Raw genomic sequence first — 20,067 nt, 5'->3', positions numbered from 1 at the left:
GCTAAGAGTTATCTCGTGTAAATAACTTCAGAGAGAAGGGATCAGCGAACACCGTGATCCTCTAATAGAGGATATTGTAGGATATAGAGGTTAACGGGTAAGGTTTTCTTGGGAGTACGACAACCTCCAGGAGCCGGGGGTTTGGAACCAGAGGATAAAGGGGGAGGGGAAGGACAGAATGTTGCTGCTGAATTGCAAAATCCCCAAAAAGGAGGGTTTTATTATAATAATTACCAGTCCAACACGGACCATTATCTCTATCAGGTTCATAGTAAAGAACATCAAATCAGACCGCCTTTGGGTCAACAGAAGAATCCCAAGGGAATTCGCCAAAATAGAACAGGAGAAAAGGAAACGAAAACAAAGAGAGGAAGAGAAGAAAGGATTATATGCTTGCATGATGAAGGACGACAGGAGGTATGAAGGAACGCGGTGCTAAGACACAGATCTTCAAAACCATGGCAATCTTGCCATTTTGTTTAATGCACGCTATAGTCAAAGTGAAGCACCCATCTTCTCTTTCAATTCCAGGCCTGGGATTCAGATAGATTTGTAATTACGCCATTCCAGCCTTTTGGTCCAAATAGATTTATGTGCGCCCATAATGGTCAATAACCGACGTTAAATACGAACAAGAGGAGGAAGAGGATGAAGTATTAAGAGTCAATGGCGACGAGGAGAAGACACGAAAGCTGAAAAGGCATGCAATTAATAATGCAAGATGAAAAAGAAAGATCCGTGGCCTTGATGTGAGAAGAAGAAAAAAAGAGATTTGAAGTAAGAGAAAAAGGGAGAAAAGGGGAGGGAGAGGAAGAAAAGGAAAAGCGTTTCAACCAGACGTTGTGCACGCTAGTTCAGTCTTTATTTTTTCCCTTTCTGATTTGGAACCTGTTTCAAAATGTCATCGAAACTCATGTTGGGATTGAACCTGCTCATGGGCCTGGAAGGTGGGTCAATCGGGGCAACACCAGCGGGTAGCGGAAGTGCTTCGAGACCTGGGTAGATGGAGTGTCGATGTTCCGCTCGGCTTCTCAAGGCTGGGGAGTTTGTCCGGGGAATGACTGGGGGAGGCGTGAGGCCATTACCTCCTGGTGCCAGGAGGGGAGTGGGTTGTTGCTGTTGATGTTCCGCTGACGAACCTGCAGACGATTGCTGGGCCTGGTAGGGCGAAGACAACGACGACTCGTTATCATATGGATCCTCAACTGTTGGGGGCGCCAAAATGGCATCCTTCTCCGCCCATTGCTCGGCAACCTGCCAGCAGTGACTCCGCCGATAGATGCCCTCCACGCCATTGATGACTACATCAGACGGCAGACTGACGACACCGGCCCCGCCTGCCACGCCAAACCAACTCCGTGCCACTTTACCATCATTCTGAATCCAAGGGGCACCACCCCTAGGGGCGATACAGCAGAAGTACTCGACTCCATCCGTGTACTTGACATCCTGTACATCCACCACAAGCAGGGGAAGGGACTGGATGACACAGTACAGGAAAATCCATTGACCACATCGAAGATCTATAAGGTCGTTGATGGTCTTCCCATGGCCACACCGACGCTCGAATTGCATAAATGACTCGATGAATGGCGTCGGCTTGAGGCTCTCACGGGTGTATGATCCCATCAGGACAGCATTGATGTCGGCGTCCTTAAGCTTCTTTGCGTTCTTTTTGGCTTCCTTCTTGGCATCCATAGGCTTGCGCTGGAGCGGTTGCAGCGACGGGAACTGCGGAATATCGAAAGGAATGGGAGGCTGGACGGGCGGTGTGCTTCTATCATACTCGCTCAAGACCTGCCGGAGTGCCCTGTTTGTCATTGTGTTGAGGTCATCGGCTTCTGCTACCTCGTCGGCACCCATATCTACAGTTCGGGTAGTGAGGGAAGACCGATCGACCAGCATATCGTAGAGGTTGGCGAAGTCATTATAAAGCTCCATCAAGACTCGGCGATTGAGACCGTTCTCTTCAAACTGGTTCTTCTTGGACCGTGCCTTAGGAGGCCAGGAGCCATATCTCTGTCGGTAATACTGGATGGTATGACGTCGCATATCCATAAACGCAGCCTTCCACGCTTTAAAACGGATCACCTTGCTTTCGGCAGACGTGGTCGAATTGGCAGCACCGGCAAATGCAGAAGGGAAATCGAAGTCATTGAGCTTGCCGTATAGAACTCGAAGACGTGTATCCAGGTCAATGAAGCCTCGTTCCAGGCGCTTCTGAGTTGCAGCACTGATGAGACCGAACTTGGGACTCCTCAGCTGTTTCAGTTCATCCAGTTTACCCACACCATGTACGAAGCCTTCAAGATACAGCGGGAAGAAACGCAGACGCTCTCCCAGAACAATCGCTTCAATCGTCTTCTCCCGGCTTTTGCGAACATCTGCCAGGTGTAACTCGTCACAGTAATTGCCAAAGCTCGTGGTTGCAGTTTCGCCGAAGTTGGATCCATCGAAGTTAGTAAATTCGAACCGAGAGAGCAGTGTGGCGACGTCCATGAAGATGGCGAAAAGGGAAGGGGAGCGAGGCGTTGCAATTAGCGACTGTCCTAATAGAAAAGCAAAGAGGTTACGGAATAATAGCAGAGATTCCGTGTCCTCTTGTGAGATGCGGCTATGAGGGCTGGAAACATCACTATTCAGGGGGATGGGCAGATAGAGATGAAGTTCCTGTAACTCGTCCTGTCCGTCATCTTCCACGAAGACCATCCTCCTACTACCGGTACTGTCATTGTCATTGTCCGGCAATCGGTCCTGAGGAGTCAGGGGCGGTGACGCAGGACCCGTGACAGGGGATGCCAGTGATAAATTGCGAGTTTGCTGTTCGATGGATCCTGGGGTCCGGGGGTCAGTCCCCCGAGCTAGGAAATTCAGGGATGGCGACTCGGCAAAGACGGTCGAATCGACTCTGAAGGAAGCGGGTCTGCCTGTATTCTGAGGGAAAAGATAGACGAAGGTGTCCCCATTTTCATTCCACAATTCAGGGATCTATTGAGATCCGGGGTTAGCGAGTCTTAAACTCCCCAATTTTGTTGACATATAGGATAGAAAATTCCACAACTTGTTACGTACCTGTTCCCCTCTGGATAGAGGCTCCAGGTCATATAGGATTTTTTGATCTAACCCAGCAATCCAAGCGCTGGGTAATGAAGGACTAGTGGGTGCCGTTCTAGTGTCTACTGAACTTGCCCGGACCCGTCCAGGAATCCAGCTCCTTCTCTTCGAAGGAGTTCCGGGACGTGAATCAGGGCCAGTTCCCGGCACAAAGAGGCCCGCGGAGCTAGAAGGCCTGCTTCCACTCATTATGCGGCCTCTGCTTTGGGGTCTCAAGTCTGGCGAGCCGGGCGCACTTCCGGCTAGATCCTGGTTTACAGCGAGAAGTGAGGGCGGGGGCGGAAGAGGGGCATCCAAGTCGAAATTATCATTCGGCACTGGCGATATAGGCGTTCGGGATTCCGAATAGTCGACACTAATTGGATTAGATGCTAAACGAGCCGATCGCGAACTGCTTCGATAACGTCCATCTTGAATCTGTTGATCGGGAGAAGCCTTCGGGGCTCCGGGAGACCCAGGCGACGAGGGAATCGATGCCTCTTTGCTGGACCCCAAGGAAAAAAGCGACGATATACGCTTCGCCGACTTTACCGGAGCTGACAGCATCTTCACGGCTGCTGTTGGGTGGGAACAGAGGAAAGAAAGCGCGACGGTGACCAAAGGACAATTCGACAGCTTAACTCGAAACCCGGTGGCGGGCGCACGCAGTCAAGGAAAAGGTGCGCAACACGGTCACGAAACAGTGAGGTACAAAGGAATGCTGCTGAAAACCAATCATGCGAAAAATCCTCTAGGTCGTGTTAAGGCAAAGAATTCCAGCGGGGACTCAGTCAGGTGGTAAATGTTCCCTGTTGGGAGGATAGCGAAGGGAATGGATCGGCAGGAGGGATCCAAAGAATGATGAGAGAAAAGTTATGATGACAAGGGTTGGGAAGGGGTGCGGAATATGGCTGACAGAAGGGGATCGGGGGGGGCACCCTGAGACTTGACAGAGCAAAACGATCCAAAAACTTCCTCTGGAGAAACAATGGTGGTTTATTTATTATTATGTGATTTTGTTATGAAATGGGTTTGGGATACGGATTTTAGGTGTATTTTTTACCATGGGTGGAGCCACGGTATGGGCAGAAAAAAGGAAAAATTAATCGATGGTTCGAAAGGGCAAGAAAAAACACTTCAAGATCGAATGAGAACCATGGAAAGTGAGGTATTAAGGTGTAAAGAATTAAACACATGTACAAAAAGAAAAGAGTCTTTTCTTTTTTCAACTTGTTTGGAATTTCCCTTAGATACCCCAGAACATTCTCAGTGCCCCTTTGACTCTTCTTGTTATATACATATTCTCTATGTGCATCATCATGAGTATTCACTGTTACAGTTTCTATTATTATCAGAGTATTTGAACTGTTTGTTCAACACTGTGGTAAATTTTAATAAGCGGGTCCTTTTTTTTTTTTTCTTTTTTTTGCTTTTTCACTTTTCTACTACCTTTCTAGAGCTTTTTTCTTACGAAGGACGGAGTACTACGGAGTAAAAGACCTGTATCACTCTTGTCCGCCATCCAGAGACACCAAACCTGTTGAAGGAAGTGGGCTGGGGGGAAAGTCGGGAGAGGCTGTGCTCTTTTTCTGGTTCAGGAGGCTCAAGGATGGCATCATCCTCTGTTGGTTTGATCAGTTTAGATAATGTCTCCCAAGGCAGATTTATTACTACTGTGGATTCTTTGAGGATGAGAACCTACCGTTCGTAAAAGCCGTTTTTCCTTTCTGTGTCATCTTGTTTCTTTTTTTTTTTTTTTATTTTCAAACCAGGGTGGTGAACTCTCTTATTCTTTCCTTTTTCTAATTTTTCTCCATACCATGCCAATATTACCAGGCATCACTTTTTATACAGCCTCAAGAATCGTAGCCGAACTGAGCCTGCCAGGTGCACTAATAGTACTCCTCTAAGCGGACTAGTTGGTAACATACCCCCTGTCAACACTCCCGGTCATCCGGAGCTCTTCGGAGTCTTCCATCGAGATCCAGAACCCCGGGTCTGTTGCCTATGGATCATTCAATAGTGACAAAGATAAATATTTCCAAATGGTTCCTGGCCTGGACATTGTTGTTTCGGGAATAAAATAGCTTCAAGATATATAACGCATTTCTTATTTTTCTTCTTATAACCATCCCGTTGTGTACATTCTTCTACTACTTACCAGCACTAATTATATTATCATGTCAATATAGATTCCTGTACAGTCATGACTGCTGACGCTGACAGGTGGATATACTTTGCGATCCAGGGGTACTCCGTTGTGAGCATAACTTTTTTCCTTGCTTTTTTTTCGCCCCTCCAAAGTCAAGATCCTACTCCCAGGCTGCATTTCGGACAGAATTCTAACCCACAGCCGCTGACTCCCTTTCCACCTTCGTTTACGCGACTGATTGATTATGTGTTAATCCAATGAAAGTATCCAGAAAAGCCAATACTTTAAACCTGCTCGTGAGTCTTGACTACCTCAATGCTGGGGGTAAGGTAGATAAGTTACCTGGTAATACCCGGATAGAAAACCGTTGTGGGAAAAGAACTGGATGAGGTGCACGCTAAGAATAGCAGTGGGCCTATGGTACCGCGTACTATAGTTACATACGTATGACTACTACGTAGGTACTTCCTCCTTCCATGGGCCATATTAATTGAACATCAATCCGTACATGAGTAACCGATTGGAGAAACAAGGCTTGACGTGTCACTTTCAGAGCCTTTGCTTTCCAGGGCACATACGTTCCAACTACTCCGTAAAGTCGGAATGTAAATGACAAGTCTTTTCTTGCAATCTACCTTCATACGTCGTATGTCAAATTATACTCTTGGTAAATACCAGTACAATGAGCCATCTGGTCTTGGTTATGACCAATAAATTTTTTGGAGGGGACTGAGGATTTACATCACCGCCTTCTGCTCTCATCCGCTACCTATGTCTTGGCGTTCGTATAACGTCACGTCGCAATTTTGCCCATCCTCACATCTATCGATACTGGATGTTCCGGTATTTAGGTCAACCTTTACTGTTGCATCGTCGGAGTAAGCCGAATATTACTAAAAAAGCAAGGAGCGAATGCACGAGCCGCAATCTTCAACTCTAACGAACAGAATAGGGCAGTGTCGCTGACGTGGTTGCCCGTGATATATAATTGTATGCAGAACTAGGGAATCCCATTCACCATACGGAGTACCAAGGCTGCAAACAAACGAGTACCACCGGGTCATGCACGGTTGTCATTGATAGGCTACCGGAAGATCACGTTGCTACCTTATTACCCACATTCACTAGGTACTGTGCATCAGATATCCTTACCTGATGGATTCTCCAGATGAGGTCAACCTGTTTCGTGGCTGGCCGAACCCCGCCTTGCTGCCCACAGACGCCTTAGCTGAGGCCTCCGCCACAGTCCTGGCTTCACCAACCATCCGAGTTCCGGCTTTAATGTATGGACCCGATGAGGGTTACCAACCGTTGCGAGAACACCTTGCCCAATGGTTGACGGGTTTCTACCAACCCCGCCATCCTGTCTCTGCCGAGCGCATCTGTATAACGGGCGGTGCCAGTCAAAACCTGGCTTGTATCTTGCAAGTCTTCACGGATCCCTCATATACAAGAAATGTCTGGATGGTGGCCCCCACCTATTTCTTAGCATGTCGGATAATGGACGATGCTGGGTTTGCTGGCCGCTTGAGGGCGGTACCCCATGATGAATTAGGTCTGGATCTTGCATTTCTCCGTCAAGAATTGGTTAAGGCCGAGGAGAAGGCTCGAGCTGAGCGGCGTCTTGAACCGGTATGATAGTCTTCTCGAGAGTCAGGGTGTATGCCTACAGTCATATCTGATTTCTCACATTGATGAACAATATATTCGTATGTCTCTAGAGCAATGAGGCTAACTAACACCTTAAAGAAATATAAACTACCGAGACCATGGGCCAAAGTTTATAAACATCTTATCTATGCCACGCCAACATTTTCCAACCCGACAACCCTGACAATGTCTTTGTCGGATCGGGAGGGCTTGGTCCGTCTCGCGAGAGAATTTGATGCTCTGATTGTGACAGATGACGTTTATGATTTTCTACAATGGTCACCTGATCCAGAAAAACCGCTAGCACAGCCTGACAAGGCTCAGATCCCCCGTGTAGTAGACGTGGATCGTTACCTTGATGGTGGCCCTAAGGATGAGTGGGGCAACGTGATAAGTAATGGAAGCTTTAGCAAGCTAATCGGACCTGGCGCAAGAACTGGATGGGCAGAGGGCACCGAAAAATTGGCCTATGGTCTGTCGCAAACGTATGTGTTGAACTTCCCTTTAGAGTGAGTGACACCATTAATCTAACTGTTGATGGACAACAGAGGCTCCTCACGATCAGGAGGCGCGCCATCCCAGTTCTCGGCTGCCATCATTGCACAGCTGTTCCCCACGGGGTTCATCCAAACCTATGTCGATCAAGTCTTGCGACCAAAATATGCAGAGCGCTACTATCGCCTGATGTCTGCCATCCGTGAGCACCTTATCCCCCTTGGTGTTACGCTTCCATCCACGTCGCCAGAGGTTGTTGGAGGGTACTTTGTTTGGATCCAACTGCCCCCACCACTACAGGCGGATGATATTGCGACCGTAGCGCTTCAAGAGTATAAGGTGAATGTTATTGCTGGTAATCGATTCCGTGTTCAGGGCGACCCCGACACTACCAGAAACAGTTTTGACAGAGGCATACGCCTCTGTTTCGCCTGGGATCATGAGGAGAAGTTAGCGGAAGGGGTGCGTCGACTTGCATGCGCTATACGCTCCGCACTTAAATAAGCTCTTGATCACCTTGATCATCAGATCACGCGAGGGGACAGATGTCTAGAGATTTCAGGGTCGCAACAACCAAGGGTGAGCGGCGGCTCGATCCGCTCCGGCCCTTGGGCAGACATCTTTTGGGTATTCGATGTGGTTGCGTAGCGGTCATTGGTGCCAAGAAGGGGGTTGTGCCAATTAGCAAGTGAGGATAGATTGCCTGGGGTGTCGCTAGGCGCCAGGCGTCAAATGACTCTTGAATTGTGATACAATCGATGGCTCCGGGGTGACTCTGCGGGGTGCAGCAAATTAAGCGAGGTGGAGGATGCAGAGGCGCGGATGACCGGTGCAGGTGCAGCTGTTTTTACGATATGACCTGTATATTATAGGTAGACATCTGTAGAGGCAAGTAGAGTCGAAGTAAACACGCCGTAAACCGGATTACTGAATCAAACAGTTCAAACGAGAAGATGTATTCAAGGGGAGCGACATGCATTCCTCGTCCCGCATTCAGGGTTTCTACCGCGCATTCTTGACGCCAACAATTTTCTTGGAAGTCTCATCATGTGTTTTGGGCCCTTTCCATATTTAATGTCTTGGACAAAACACTGGGCAGGGGCACTCCATGTCGCTTTTAGCGGGAAATTACGTGTTGATTTTACTAAGGAATAAAGTTCAATAACTTGAATCTTGCGCTCGTCTTGCTTTCGGTGGGACTGATTGGTGAAAGCTCCGCGGGTAGATAGATCCTGTGGTGGAATCGCGGCATCGCGGGAGCCCATTAAAGCTTGGCTCTTGCAAACTAGTATATAAATAGTCGAGCTACTGACGGCACCGCATCACAACAACCCCCTGGATAACCGAGTGGGTCATGTATTTGTCCCACACGCGTCGAGGCTACTGCTCCTGTTGGCGCATCGGTGCCTATTTCGCGCAGATAAAACAACAGGGGCCAAAATCTCCATTGGAAACAAATGGTGCTATCTCCGGCGAGTAGATGGTAGTTATACGTCTAGATAATGCACAGTCTCTCGTGGTGACAAGCCCAGTTATGTGTACCCTGGTGTGGCGCTTTGTTGACATCCATGGCCTGAAGAATGTATGCGTATACATGCTGGGTACCAACTACACTTGGCACAGGGCTGAGGGTTGAGCTCCTGCGTACTATCGCAGCAGTCTGCACACTTCCTCTAACCGATCGAGTAGTTAGTGGAGACGCACGGCCTCTGATCCATACCAGTCGTTGCGAATCCCCTTCCAAACAGCTCCATAGAGGATTCCAGAGGCAAACACTCCCACGCGGTCCGTTGTTTGGATGGCAAATAAGGGACATACGTATTTTGATCATTCTCAAGCTCTTGTTAATCTCTTGGAAGGGCTGAAGTACAGCACAAGAAAAAAGCAAAACAAGGTATTGGCCACCGGAAAAAAGAAAAAGGGAAAACAAAGCCCGCGCACATAGTTTGGACCCGTTCGACAGGAATCTGGCCACGACGAAATGTTGATCAAGGCCTTGGCTCCGCACCATAGTGATATATAGCCTGTTAGATCTCCAGATTGGGTGTTCAAGGCGCTCTCTCTTTCCCTCCTGCATGCTGCCTTTCTGTCCTTCCTTTGTTCTGGCTTGTCTTTAGGTCAGTGTGTATTCCGTGCACCAATAGACGGAGTCATTCCTTCAAGCGTTATATCCTTCGCTGGCATCCATACGGAAGCTAACCTTGTGGCATTTTCTATTTTCACACCATCTTTCCCTCAAGGTTTCTGGCTAGTTCCCACTTGGTATGGTTCCCATGCGTTCCTTTTAATCTATCGTCCGCGTGCCTCAGGGAATTTGTAGTCGAATCATGCATGGTTAACGGCAAGTAGGGCACGATCAGTCGTTTCATCCCCTGACCCAAGTGTTTCAAGCCTCGGTTGGTGTGTGGTTATAGGTCGTGGTCATTGGTCACCAGGGGTGGATCTGCAGCCAGAGTGGACTGGCAATTGGCTGAAGATTACCGATCATCAAACCCGAAAAGGTTATTTCACAACAATACCTGACGCAGTGGTGGTCGGCTGCCGTATTTACCGTATCCATTCACTGTGATTTGAGGCCTGACCAGGCACAATAAGTATTAGCCCTGGTCCATCGCTATCAAGGCCATTCATTCATTTCTTCATTCACTCACTTTCCTTTGACCTCCGGGAGCGTCTTTATCCGGTGTTTTGCCTAGCCTTATTGTTCTTTTGTTTGTTCATTACTTTGTCGACGATTCATTGATAGACTCCGGCAGACGAGCTTCCTGCTATCGGGGATCCTTTTTGTTCGTCGACGTCCTCCAAGAGATTCTCACTCATTTGACCATATACATCTTCTGACAGTGTCGCGTGACGAAGCTTCATCACACTCCTTGATATCAAACAGTGGTTGTTGATCAGCCGATCAGCATAGCTAGCGTACCGGATACTGGAGGTTGACTTGATATTGCGCCTGTTCCGCTCTTTCAGTGAGATCTCTGCCGGTTCAGCGATCTCCTAGCCGTCTCGAAGATGGCGTCTCTACACACAACTATCATGCTGTTCCTAGCACATGTGCTGCTACTTCTAGGGTTGCCCGCGGGCCTCGTCGATGCCGTACCATTGGGTCAAGAGACGGGAATCACGACGAATTTGGCTGCCAGGGCGGGATCAGACTATTGGGTTGGAACTATCAAGCGACAGGGTGCTGTTGCTTTTGGCAATGGCACAGACTATCAGGTATATCGTAACGTAAAAGACTTTGGTGCTAAGGGTATGTGTTGCCATCGGGGACAAAGAGGACATATGCTAACTGCAAGCAGGTGATGGGTCGACCGATGACACGGTTGCTATAAACCAGGCTATTGCATCTGGGAACAGATGCGGTAAGGGTTGTGATTCATCCACCGTCACTCCTGCCCTCGTGTACTTCCCTCCTGGTACTTATGTCGTCTCCAAGCCAATCATTCAGTATTACTATACTCAAATCGTTGGCGATGCCATTAACCTGCCTGTGATCAAGGCGGCTGCGAACTTTGCCGGCATGGCTGTGATTGATGCCGATCCTTATAATGATGACGGCAGCAACTGGTACACCAACCAGAACAACTTCTTCCGTGCCGTTCGTAACCTTGTCATCGATTTGACTGCCATGCCTCAGGGATCTGGTGCTGGTATTCACTGGCAGGTGGGCCAGGCGACCAGTTTGCAGAACATCAGGTTTGAGATGGTGAAGGGTGGCGGCGATGCAAACAAGCAACAGGGCATCTTCATGGACAACGGATCTGGTGGTTTCATGTCAGACTTGACTTTCAACGGTGGTAACTATGGCATGTTCGTAGGAAACCAGCAATTCACTACCCGCAATTTGACCTTCAACGACTGCAACACAGCCATCTTCATGAACTGGAACTGGGCTTGGACCTTCAAGTCAGTTGCCATCAACAATTGCCAAGTCGGTCTGAACATGTCCAACGCTCCGCAGAACCAGACTGTGGGCTCTGTCTTGATTCTTGATAGTCAACTTACCAACACACCCACCGGTGTCGTTACTGCTTGGACCGAGAAGAGCATTCCCATTGGCGGAGGTGCCCTGATTCTTGACAACGTTGACTTCAGTGGTTCCAAGGTTGCGGTTGCGGGTATTACCGGTAACACTATTCTGGCTGGCGGCTCCGTTGTCTCAAACTGGGTCCAGGGCAATGGTTACATCCCTGGCAGCACGAAGCAGAAGCGTGAGGCTTCCGTGAGAGTGATTACTGAAACTGTGACGGAGACCGTCGAGGTCTGCACTCCTGATTATACAGAGTCCTCGCATTCACTGACGGCCGTTCCTTCGGCATCGGGAGAGAGTCGTACTGCTGGGATTCTACCGAGTCTTCCAATTGTGGGCAGTTTGTTAGGCTCTGAATCATCTGCCACCCAGCCCACTGAAGCACCTACCCCTGAGGTTCCGGAGCCCACTGGTGCTGCCTCAACTCCAGCGGCTGAACCATCTACTGCTGTTCAGCCAACTCCCAAGCCGTCCGCGCCTGCACCTTCACAGCCAGAGGCTCCATCCAAGTCCACTGTGACCGGGTCCGTCATTCCACCCAAGCCGTCCCAAACTGTCCAGGGATCGTCTTCGGCCGTCCATGGCACAAACGTCTGCTCCGTCAAAACGGTCACAAAGACTCGTCTCCAAACTGCCCTCCCAACTCATGCTAAGCCCGACTCCCTGCTCGCTGGTGGAAAGGTGTACGAGCGCTCCAAGCCTCTGTACACGAGCTACGCTGCCTCTTCGTTCATCAGCGTCAAGTCTGCGGGCGCCAAGGGAGACGGCTCGACCGACGACACCGCCGCTATCCAGAAGATCCTGAACAGCGCCACAGAGGACCAGATCGTGTATTTCGACCACGGAGCCTACATCATCACCGACACCATCAAGGTGCCCAAGAACATCAAGATCACCGGTGAAGTATGGCCCGTGCTGATGGCCCAGGGTCAGAAGTTCGCCGATGAACAGAACCCTATCCCCATGCTGCAGGTCGGAGAAGTAGGCGAGACCGGCTCCGTCGAAATCACCGACATCGCCCTGCAGACCAAGGGTCCGGCGCCCGGCGCAATCCTCATGCAGTGGAACGTCGCCGAGGCCTCCCAGGGTTCCGCCGGCATGTGGGACACGCATTTCCGTATCGGCGGATCAGCAGGCACCGAGCTGCAGAGCGACAAGTGCGCCAAGACGCCGAAGCAAACCACCACGCCCAACGAAGAGTGCATCGCCGCATTCATGCTCATGCACATCACCGAGAAGGCCAGCGCTTATATCGAAAACTCCTGGTTCTGGGTCGCCGACCATGAGCTCGACCTCCCCGACCACAACCAGATCAACGTCTACAACGGCCGCGGCGTCTACATCGAATCCCAAGGCCCCGTCTGGCTGTACGGTACCGCCTCCGAGCACAACCAGCTGTACAACTACCAGGTCACCAACGCCAAGAACGTCTTCATGGGCCTCATCCAGACCGAAACCCCTTACTACCAGGCTAACCCCAACGCCCTGACCCCCTTCACCCCGCAGACGAAGTGGAACGACCCCGACTTCTCCTACTGCAAGACCGACGGCTGCCGCAAGGCATGGGGTCTGCGCGTCCAGAACACCTCCGACATGTACGTGTACGGTGCCGGGCTGTACAGTTTCTTCGAGAACTACGGCCAGACCTGTCTGGCGACGGAGTCCTGCCAAGAGAACATGGTCGAGGTCGACTGCTCTGACGTCCACATCTATGGACTGAGTACCAAGGCTAGCACGAACATGATCACGTCGAACAGCGGCGCCAGTCTGGTTCCCCAGGATGAGAACAGGAGCAACTTCTGCTCGACTATTGCGCTGTTCGAACAATCGTAATTCTTCTCTTTCTGTCTGGTGTTAGATCATTTGCCTTTCTGTTGTGTCCCTCTTGCATAATGACTAGACCTTTGCTTTCTATCGAGTGGGTGTAAATATTCGAGCCCGGGGATGTGTGGTACACTGTAATGGACTTGGTTTACCTGTTGGTATGGACACCTGGTTGTACGAGTCACGACGCGATAGAAGGATCGGCTCGCACGGGACGCACTGCTTTTTGTTCTTTCTGTGGATACCACTTTTTTGTTCAATCGTCAATTAGACTTTTGGTTCGATATTAATCCGAAATATGTCCCGGTAGGATACCACATTAATTACATCATGATAATAAAGTAACTCTTCTCGTAAAGTAAATCACTGCATCCACCAATTAATCTCATGCATGTGTGCACACGCATCTAATACACAGTACCGCATTACATGGTATATAAACTAAACGACAATAAACCCCCACTGCAAACAGTAAGAGAATGACCCTACAATTCCTTCTTCAGAAAATGCTCCGGCTTATGCGTCGTCTCATAATCGACATGCACATACGCCCTCTCCACATCAGGCAGGGACTCCAGCTTCATCTGCAGTTCCTCGGCGACGTCATGAGTCGCGCGGAGGGAAGCATTGGGGTCCATGACAATGTCGACTTCAACAAGCAGACGGGGTCCGGAGGTGTAAGCGCGGACGGTATCAATGGCAGTGATTAAGGGGGAGTGGGTCATTGCTGATTGGAAAATCACTATTAGCATTTGCGCATTCGACTCTGACAAGGCAAAATGGAAAAGGGGATAAGACGTACAGATATATGTAATCAGCTGCTGCATTTTAGTATCAGCAGTGACACCAATCAAAAGCTGAAACTCGTGATAGGCAGTATAAAGCCACAGACAGCTGACCAAGACGGAGAGTATAATAGCGCCCATGGGATCAATCCACCAGCGCAGCTTACTTCCACCGACCGAGGTCAGTATACCGAACCCGTTAATGAAAAGGTCGTTGCGGTGATCTTCCCAGAGGATGCGGATCTGGGAGACCTGGTGGCGCAGCGCGAAGCAGTAGACAAAGAGGGCGAACTTGGTGCAGAAGGCGACGATAACGGCGATGACGGAGGGCAGATGGAAATCGCCAGTTTCCGCCTCAGACCCCTGGACTAGTTCACGGATGGAGAAGGCAATAATGATGAATGAGACGGCCGTCATGAGGAAGCAGAAGCAGATGTTGCCGGCTGTTTCGATGCGGGCTTTGCCGGCGGGGAACTTGCGGGGGTCGACGCGGTTGACGGCCTTGTTACAGAGGAGCAGGGTGAGATTGGACATGGGGTCGAAGACGGCGTCGGCCATGGTGGTGAAGAGGGAGAGAGACCCCGACGCGATGGCACCGTAGAGTTGGAGGACGGAGAGGATGATGTTCGCGGCGAAGCTGCCGTAGACGGCGATTTTGTATTTGAGTTGGTTGTTGATGCTGATTTCGCGGGCGTCGCGGACGTGCTCTTCGACGGGTTTCAGCATGCGCTCGATGTTCTCATTTTGCGAGTGGTAGAAGCCTTGTAGCTGTCTGGACGAGATGGCTGTGCTCAGTGCCTCCTTGGGGTTCTTTGTTGCGTGGAGGAGTCCTCCCGGGCTGCAGCTGTCGCGTTTACGGGCCGTGTTGGCTTGGGGATGGAGTTGTCGGATTTCTTCATCGGTCTTGATCTTCGATGCGAGCTGGAAGGGATCATTCTCGCGCGTGTATCGTGGCGGCGGTTGACCCTCTTCATCACTGGTGTTGCCGGTACGGTGCTGGGACGCTTGCGGCTCTAGAGCGGTGGTGGTTGCTTCATTGTAGGAAAGAGTGGATGGAATATGCGAGTGAGGAGGCTGGGGAGAGTTGAACGGGGACGGATGATGAGACATGCTCTGGCGGAGGTGGGACTCTTCCATTGTACTAATTGATATAGCTGGAGATGAGGAGGAGAACGAAAGAAGGAAAGGGAGAAGGTCTAGACAAGAAAAAGGTACTGTGGCTGAGCTGCGGGCCGGAGCTGCTTATCTCTCGGATAACAAACCAATCGTTCATTTAAGATTCTTAAGTAAAAATTCTATCTAGTCTGAATGTAACCCAAGACACCTTAAAAAGAGCCAAATCCCCAGAACATGTACACCTGATACAAAATGTATAGTATACCATCAAATTTGTTATAAAATCGGTGGATTCCACCCTGCTAAATTCCATACTGTGGTCAACCTTGGAACATTTCTTGGTCGGAAGCTGCCGAAAAAACCTTCCCAAAATATCCAAGTCTCAGCCGGACCAAAAGAATTCTCACCGGAAGAAAATTTCGAATATAAGCCAATGCTCTCGAAACAAGCTTCTGCGAGGTGCAATCTATCTGAATTTTGTCGATTCGGGTCGACAAATCCGTTGATTCCAACTGGCGCTGATTCAAAATTGCAGGGGTAGCTAAGTTGGGACTTTGGCCCAATAACCAAGATACTCGCCATGGTGGATCTCTGAGATCTACACTTGCTATCCTGATGGAACAGGAGGAGATTTACGTTTCATCGTTTGTTTCATGGAAATCTATGAACCACTACGTGGTTGTCCATGCATGCTAATTTCACCAAGTCTCGAATCGTCGCTGCACTGCCATGCCTCTAGAGTGAATATGAAATGTGATATACCCAATTCCAAGCAAGGATTCTCTCCCTAAACTGGGTTCCAGTGTTCAAATGTATAATGCAGGCAAATTCTATTCACTTGCTAGAAAAAATCTATATAACTAAATCTATTCACACCTAACAGCTTGGTAAATCACATCACTTTTTTTAAGCAGTGTACTTGACGAGGGTCTGCAGAAGACTGGCGACCCAGTTGAGCTTCTCCTCTGCGGTGCCGTCGGTGGGGATAGTGACGGTCGAAGCAGCAGAGCTAGGGGCAGAGGTGGCGGAAGGCTTAGCGCTGGTGGCAAAGCCGCTGGGGGCAGCGACGTTGTTGCCAGTGGTGGGGGTAGCAGTGACAGCGACACCGGTGGCAGTAGAGGAGGCAGTAGCAGCAGCGGTGGAGGCGGCGGAAGAGGCAGCAGAGGAGGAGCCCGAGCCCGAGCCGCTCATGGTGAAGTCAATGCAGGACTCATAGGTCTGATCGATGGACTCGGCGAACCAGTACCACTGGAGAACACAGGCACCAGCCTCGGAGCACTTGTTGCCGAGGTCGCTGGGGAGAGTGACGCTAAACTTCTTGTCGGTCTCCTTGACACCAGTCTCGGTCGAGGCATAGACATCCCAGGACTTGAGGGCCTCGCCGATGACGGCGTTGGAGGCGGTATCGACGACGGAGACGTTGGCAACACCGGTGTGAGGAGCACGAATGTCGACCGTGAAGTCGAGATTCTGGCCAGGGGTGTACTGGAAGACGTTGTCCTTGTTGTCGTCGAACTTGTAACCCTTGCAGAGCCAGGCGTTACACTTAGCGGCATCGTAGTCGCTCTGGCCGTTGGCAACCTGCAGTTCACCCTGGATGTTGCCGTAGTTGTCGGCCTCCTGGTTGTTGTACATTTGCTGACCACAAGCCTCCGAGAAAGCGGAACCAGGCATACGGGGCTTGGGAGAGGTAACGAAGCCGTGGCCGTGGGCCATGGAGACAAGGCCGGCAAGGGCAAGGACGGTACCAGTCTGCTTCATTTTGAAGGTGTGTAAATGGTTGAGATTTCAGTAAGATCGAAGAAAGAAGCTTCTCAGAGAATGGATCGGTATAGACCAGTATACCTAATCAAATGAATGTAGAGCGAGAAAGAATGTGACGGTCACGGACCGGGTAGTATAAGAGAATGTGAAAAGAAAGAAGAACAGAATGAGCCTGCGTGTTTAGAGAACGAGAGACAGGACGAGACGAGCGTTCTCGGTCATCTATATATACGGTCGGCTCAACTAACATGACCGGCAGGAAAGCTCCATCGGAAGTCCACCGTGAAACCACTCTGGACGCTTCTCAAGGAGACGGTTATCTCCCGAAGCCCTTAGAATCAATTACCCCGAGACTCTCCACCGGAGAATGGCGTTGAACCAGACCATTGTCGCAAGGGCTTGGCCAGAAATCAATAGTTAGTGGAACTTGATTTCGGTGGGCTCATTAAAAGTGACAAGATACAAAGCGCCCAGTAGTTTCACCTTAATTACTCTAAAACATAACGGTGGCCGGTGGATATGCTTAGACCAGCTTCTGATGCTTGGCAGCTGGGTTAGGGTTTCAGCTTCATTAGCCCGGCGGCTCCATCACATGTAGCCACGACTTTTCTCCGACGATTAGAATCCCACGGTGCTTTGGGGATAGCTCCTGATTGATCAGATCCGGATCCTGGGAGGAAGACTTATCGCAATGGTCCAGCATTAGCATCCTCATATAGATTCGCCTCCTGCGCCCCACTTCACGAGTCAGTCCTTGAGTCTCCGTAATCATAAACAAGGCCAAGGGTCTTCGGAGTTCGTACCTGAAAGAAGGCAGAAGCCTCGTACTTATCAGTAGGGGTAAATGAGCCCACTCTTTTAGTCGGAGCTGACTCGCCGCGTGCTTTTTGGGTAAGCGCCGGGTGTTCATTAAGTGATCTGTGCGGTACATGGCTCTAAGAACCAGTGTAGGTAAAACAAGCATCGGCGAGTCCTCGGCAGACAAGAATTTTGTTAATAATGAACAGTTCGTGAGCGTTAGCATGCCATGCTGTAGCTGCCATATGCCTCTCTGTCAATCGCTGGGAACAAGTCTGATAGCTTTCTGTTTAATTATAATTTTGAGCAAAGCCTGAACGAAATTTCCTGTCACAGGGAAGATAGGTACATTGTCTCATCTAAGCTTGTGCATATGATGTGACGCAGACCAGGCGTCACTTATCTTTGCAGATGCAACCAAACCAACAACGTATACAAGTAATATTGCTCCGCGAAAAGAGGTATCACATCAGCCAAAGAACAGATAGAACTACATTAAAGCATTAGGGAAGGCGTTCAATCGTGCGGTACAGAGACACAAGGGGGCTGGCAAACAGGAAACCAGAATAAAGGGAGAAGGCGCCCAACACTCCACCAGGCATCACGCGCGCTGTATAGGTTGTGGATACGGATCGTACCACGAGTCGTTCGCTGCCCCCTCTCTCCGTCCTTCTGATGGGCCGGTAGCAGTGGTGCTGAAGTTATCGGCAAATGGGTTGTGCACCTGAAAGTCCTCCGACCGATACTCCGACCGTCCCGTGCCGTTATTCGTCGGGGGTGGAATCCCGCTGGGGCTTGATGTCGCCAAGGGCATTGTTGGTGGTATAAAGGGGTTTTGCGTATCTCGTGGAGGCACCGGTGGGGGGATAGCACTAGAAGCACCTGATGGTGTGGTCTCCGGCGGCGAGGGTGACTGGCTACCCGATTGTCCTAAGGCTCGACGCGCGTTAAGAAGAGCACGTTGGTGCCTAGATAGCGACATGGAAAGCTCATCATTCGCTTCAATCAAGGTCAGGAGAGTATCCTCGTCGGGTGCAGGGTTCGTCGAGTGGATGTAGTGCTGGATGGTGTGTGATGCCGACCGACATCGGTCAGAGAACTCCTTGATAAGCTCGTTCTCCGCCATCTCTGCGGGAGGCGTCGACTGAACGAACTGTACGAGCAGTTTTGCCGATGTCTTAGCTTCAGTGACACGAGCAGCGAGTTCATCCGGGGGTGGCAAGGTTCCGGCCTGGCGTGGGCCAAAATAATCGGGACGAGGCTGTTGCGGTTGCGGTGAAGTCTGGGATGAAACCTGGGACCTCCAAGTACTCTTAACGAAAGAAACCGTTAGCGCTATCGCACACCAGGCATCGTATGGATACATACTCCACTATTAGTCCTCTTGAGCTTGGTCTTTTCCCTTGTCCACATCTGCAGAAGTGGAGCAAGATCCTCATCCCATCCACGCTGCATCTCCAAAGCATCCAGAGTCTGTCGGAGGAAACCTTGCACATTCGAGTCCCTCGTCTGGCGCAGGAGGTCTTTCACCGTTGCCACAAATTTGGCATCGATGTTCCGTGTAAAAGTATGACCAGGGTTATCGACGAGTATGCGGATCAGCATGATCGCATTGTACTGTACATTGGCCGGAGTTGACGCTGGGTCGGACAACAACTTGCGAATGCGATGCGCTGCTTCCCTGGCGGCATTGGGGCTGGACTCCGCACTTTCTACAATAGCGGGCAGGTGGACAAACTCGTTTCCTTGCTGTATATATATCTCTCGTCAGCTTTTGCTTGAGTCAATATGGTCGGATTGGAAGCGAAGTCGATGCGTGGAGGGGGACGTACGGTATCGCTTGGCGGTGCCTCGCAAAATGCAGTCTAGAACATCAACACAGATTAGTCTAACTTTCCCACGGGAAACGCGAAAAGGGACACGGAATTCGGAAACGGACCACTTCTCTCAGGATAATACCCTCGGGAGAATCCTCAGCGTATGACGACGGACCTTGCGGTGTTGGGCCTGTTCTAATGAGTAACCGATTGGACGTTGAGGGATGAGTTGCGATACATACCGGACCGCTTGCTGAAGGAGGTCAGAATGCGCTTCATGATTATGAACCAAACCAAACCAAGGCGCTGGAGATGGTGATACGATAGATGATGAATAAAACAGAATAAAAGCCGCCAAACACCGACACAGCAAGGCAAGTAGGAAGAACACAAAGGGAAGCACGAGGGTTTGATGGGGTAGCATCAATAGATAAAACAGGAGGTCTACTAGTCTAGTGTAGGCTTAGTGTTGGTTTTTAGACCACTGAAGGCAAAAAACCCAGTCACTACCTAACTCAGGTTGTCACCTAGAGAAAAGGG

At 50.2% G+C, this 20,067-nt stretch overlaps 6 protein-coding genes across 6 annotated transcripts; 2 read left to right on the top strand and 4 right to left on the bottom strand.

Annotated features, from left to right (window-relative positions):
- Positions 1 to 861: 861 nt before the first annotated feature.
- Positions 862 to 3,660, bottom strand: ANOM_005240 (uncharacterized protein; the record flags this gene model as incomplete). Its single annotated transcript, XM_015550497.1, has 2 exons — positions 862 to 2,988; positions 3,073 to 3,660. The coding sequence occupies 2 exons, from the start codon at positions 3,658 to 3,660 to the stop codon at positions 862 to 864; spliced, it is 2,715 nt and encodes a 904-aa protein (XP_015407439.1).
- Positions 3,661 to 6,373: 2,713 nt separating this feature from the next.
- Positions 6,374 to 7,894, top strand: ANOM_005239 (aminotransferase-like domain-containing protein; the record flags this gene model as incomplete). The annotated part of the gene is made up of 3 exons (XM_015550496.1): positions 6,374 to 6,877; positions 6,995 to 7,380; positions 7,444 to 7,894. Coding segments are annotated over 3 exons (1,338 nt in total), but the record flags the coding sequence as incomplete, so codon positions are not given.
- Positions 7,895 to 10,402: 2,508 nt separating this feature from the next.
- Positions 10,403 to 13,256, top strand: exgO (exo-beta-1,3-glucanase Exg0; the record flags this gene model as incomplete). The annotated part of the gene is made up of 2 exons (XM_015550495.1): positions 10,403 to 10,643; positions 10,693 to 13,256. 2 exons carry the CDS (start codon positions 10,403 to 10,405, stop codon positions 13,254 to 13,256), a joined length of 2,805 nt encoding a protein of 934 aa, XP_015407434.1.
- A 476-nt stretch (positions 13,257 to 13,732) lies between these two features.
- On the bottom strand, positions 13,733 to 15,169 carry ANOM_005237 (cation diffusion facilitator family transporter; the record flags this gene model as incomplete). The annotated part of the gene is made up of 1 exon (XM_015550494.1): positions 13,733 to 15,169. The coding sequence occupies one exon, from the start codon at positions 15,167 to 15,169 to the stop codon at positions 13,733 to 13,735; it is 1,437 nt and encodes a 478-aa protein (XP_015407447.1).
- Positions 15,170 to 16,054: 885 nt separating this feature from the next.
- ANOM_005236 (lytic polysaccharide monooxygenase) lies at positions 16,055 to 16,909 on the bottom strand (the record flags this gene model as incomplete). The annotated part of the gene is made up of 1 exon (XM_015550493.1): positions 16,055 to 16,909. The coding sequence occupies one exon, from the start codon at positions 16,907 to 16,909 to the stop codon at positions 16,055 to 16,057; it is 855 nt and encodes a 284-aa protein (XP_015407448.1).
- Positions 16,910 to 18,311: 1,402 nt separating this feature from the next.
- On the bottom strand, positions 18,312 to 19,806 carry ANOM_005235 (VHS and GAT domain-containing protein; the record flags this gene model as incomplete). Its single annotated transcript, XM_015550492.1, has 5 exons — positions 18,312 to 19,022; positions 19,079 to 19,459; positions 19,543 to 19,575; positions 19,650 to 19,717; positions 19,770 to 19,806. 5 exons carry the CDS (start codon positions 19,804 to 19,806, stop codon positions 18,312 to 18,314), a joined length of 1,230 nt encoding a protein of 409 aa, XP_015407449.1.
- Between the last annotated feature and the right edge of the window lie 261 nt (positions 19,807 to 20,067).

The sequence above is a fragment of the Aspergillus nomiae genome (genome assembly GCF_001204775.2).
Source record: "Aspergillus nomiae NRRL 13137 chromosome Unknown contig00112, whole genome shotgun sequence".
Classification (NCBI taxonomy): domain Eukaryota; kingdom Fungi; phylum Ascomycota; class Eurotiomycetes; order Eurotiales; family Aspergillaceae; genus Aspergillus; species Aspergillus nomiae.
The sequence above is the reverse complement of the archived record's forward strand: the minus strand, read 5'-3'. Positions and strand labels throughout refer to the sequence as shown.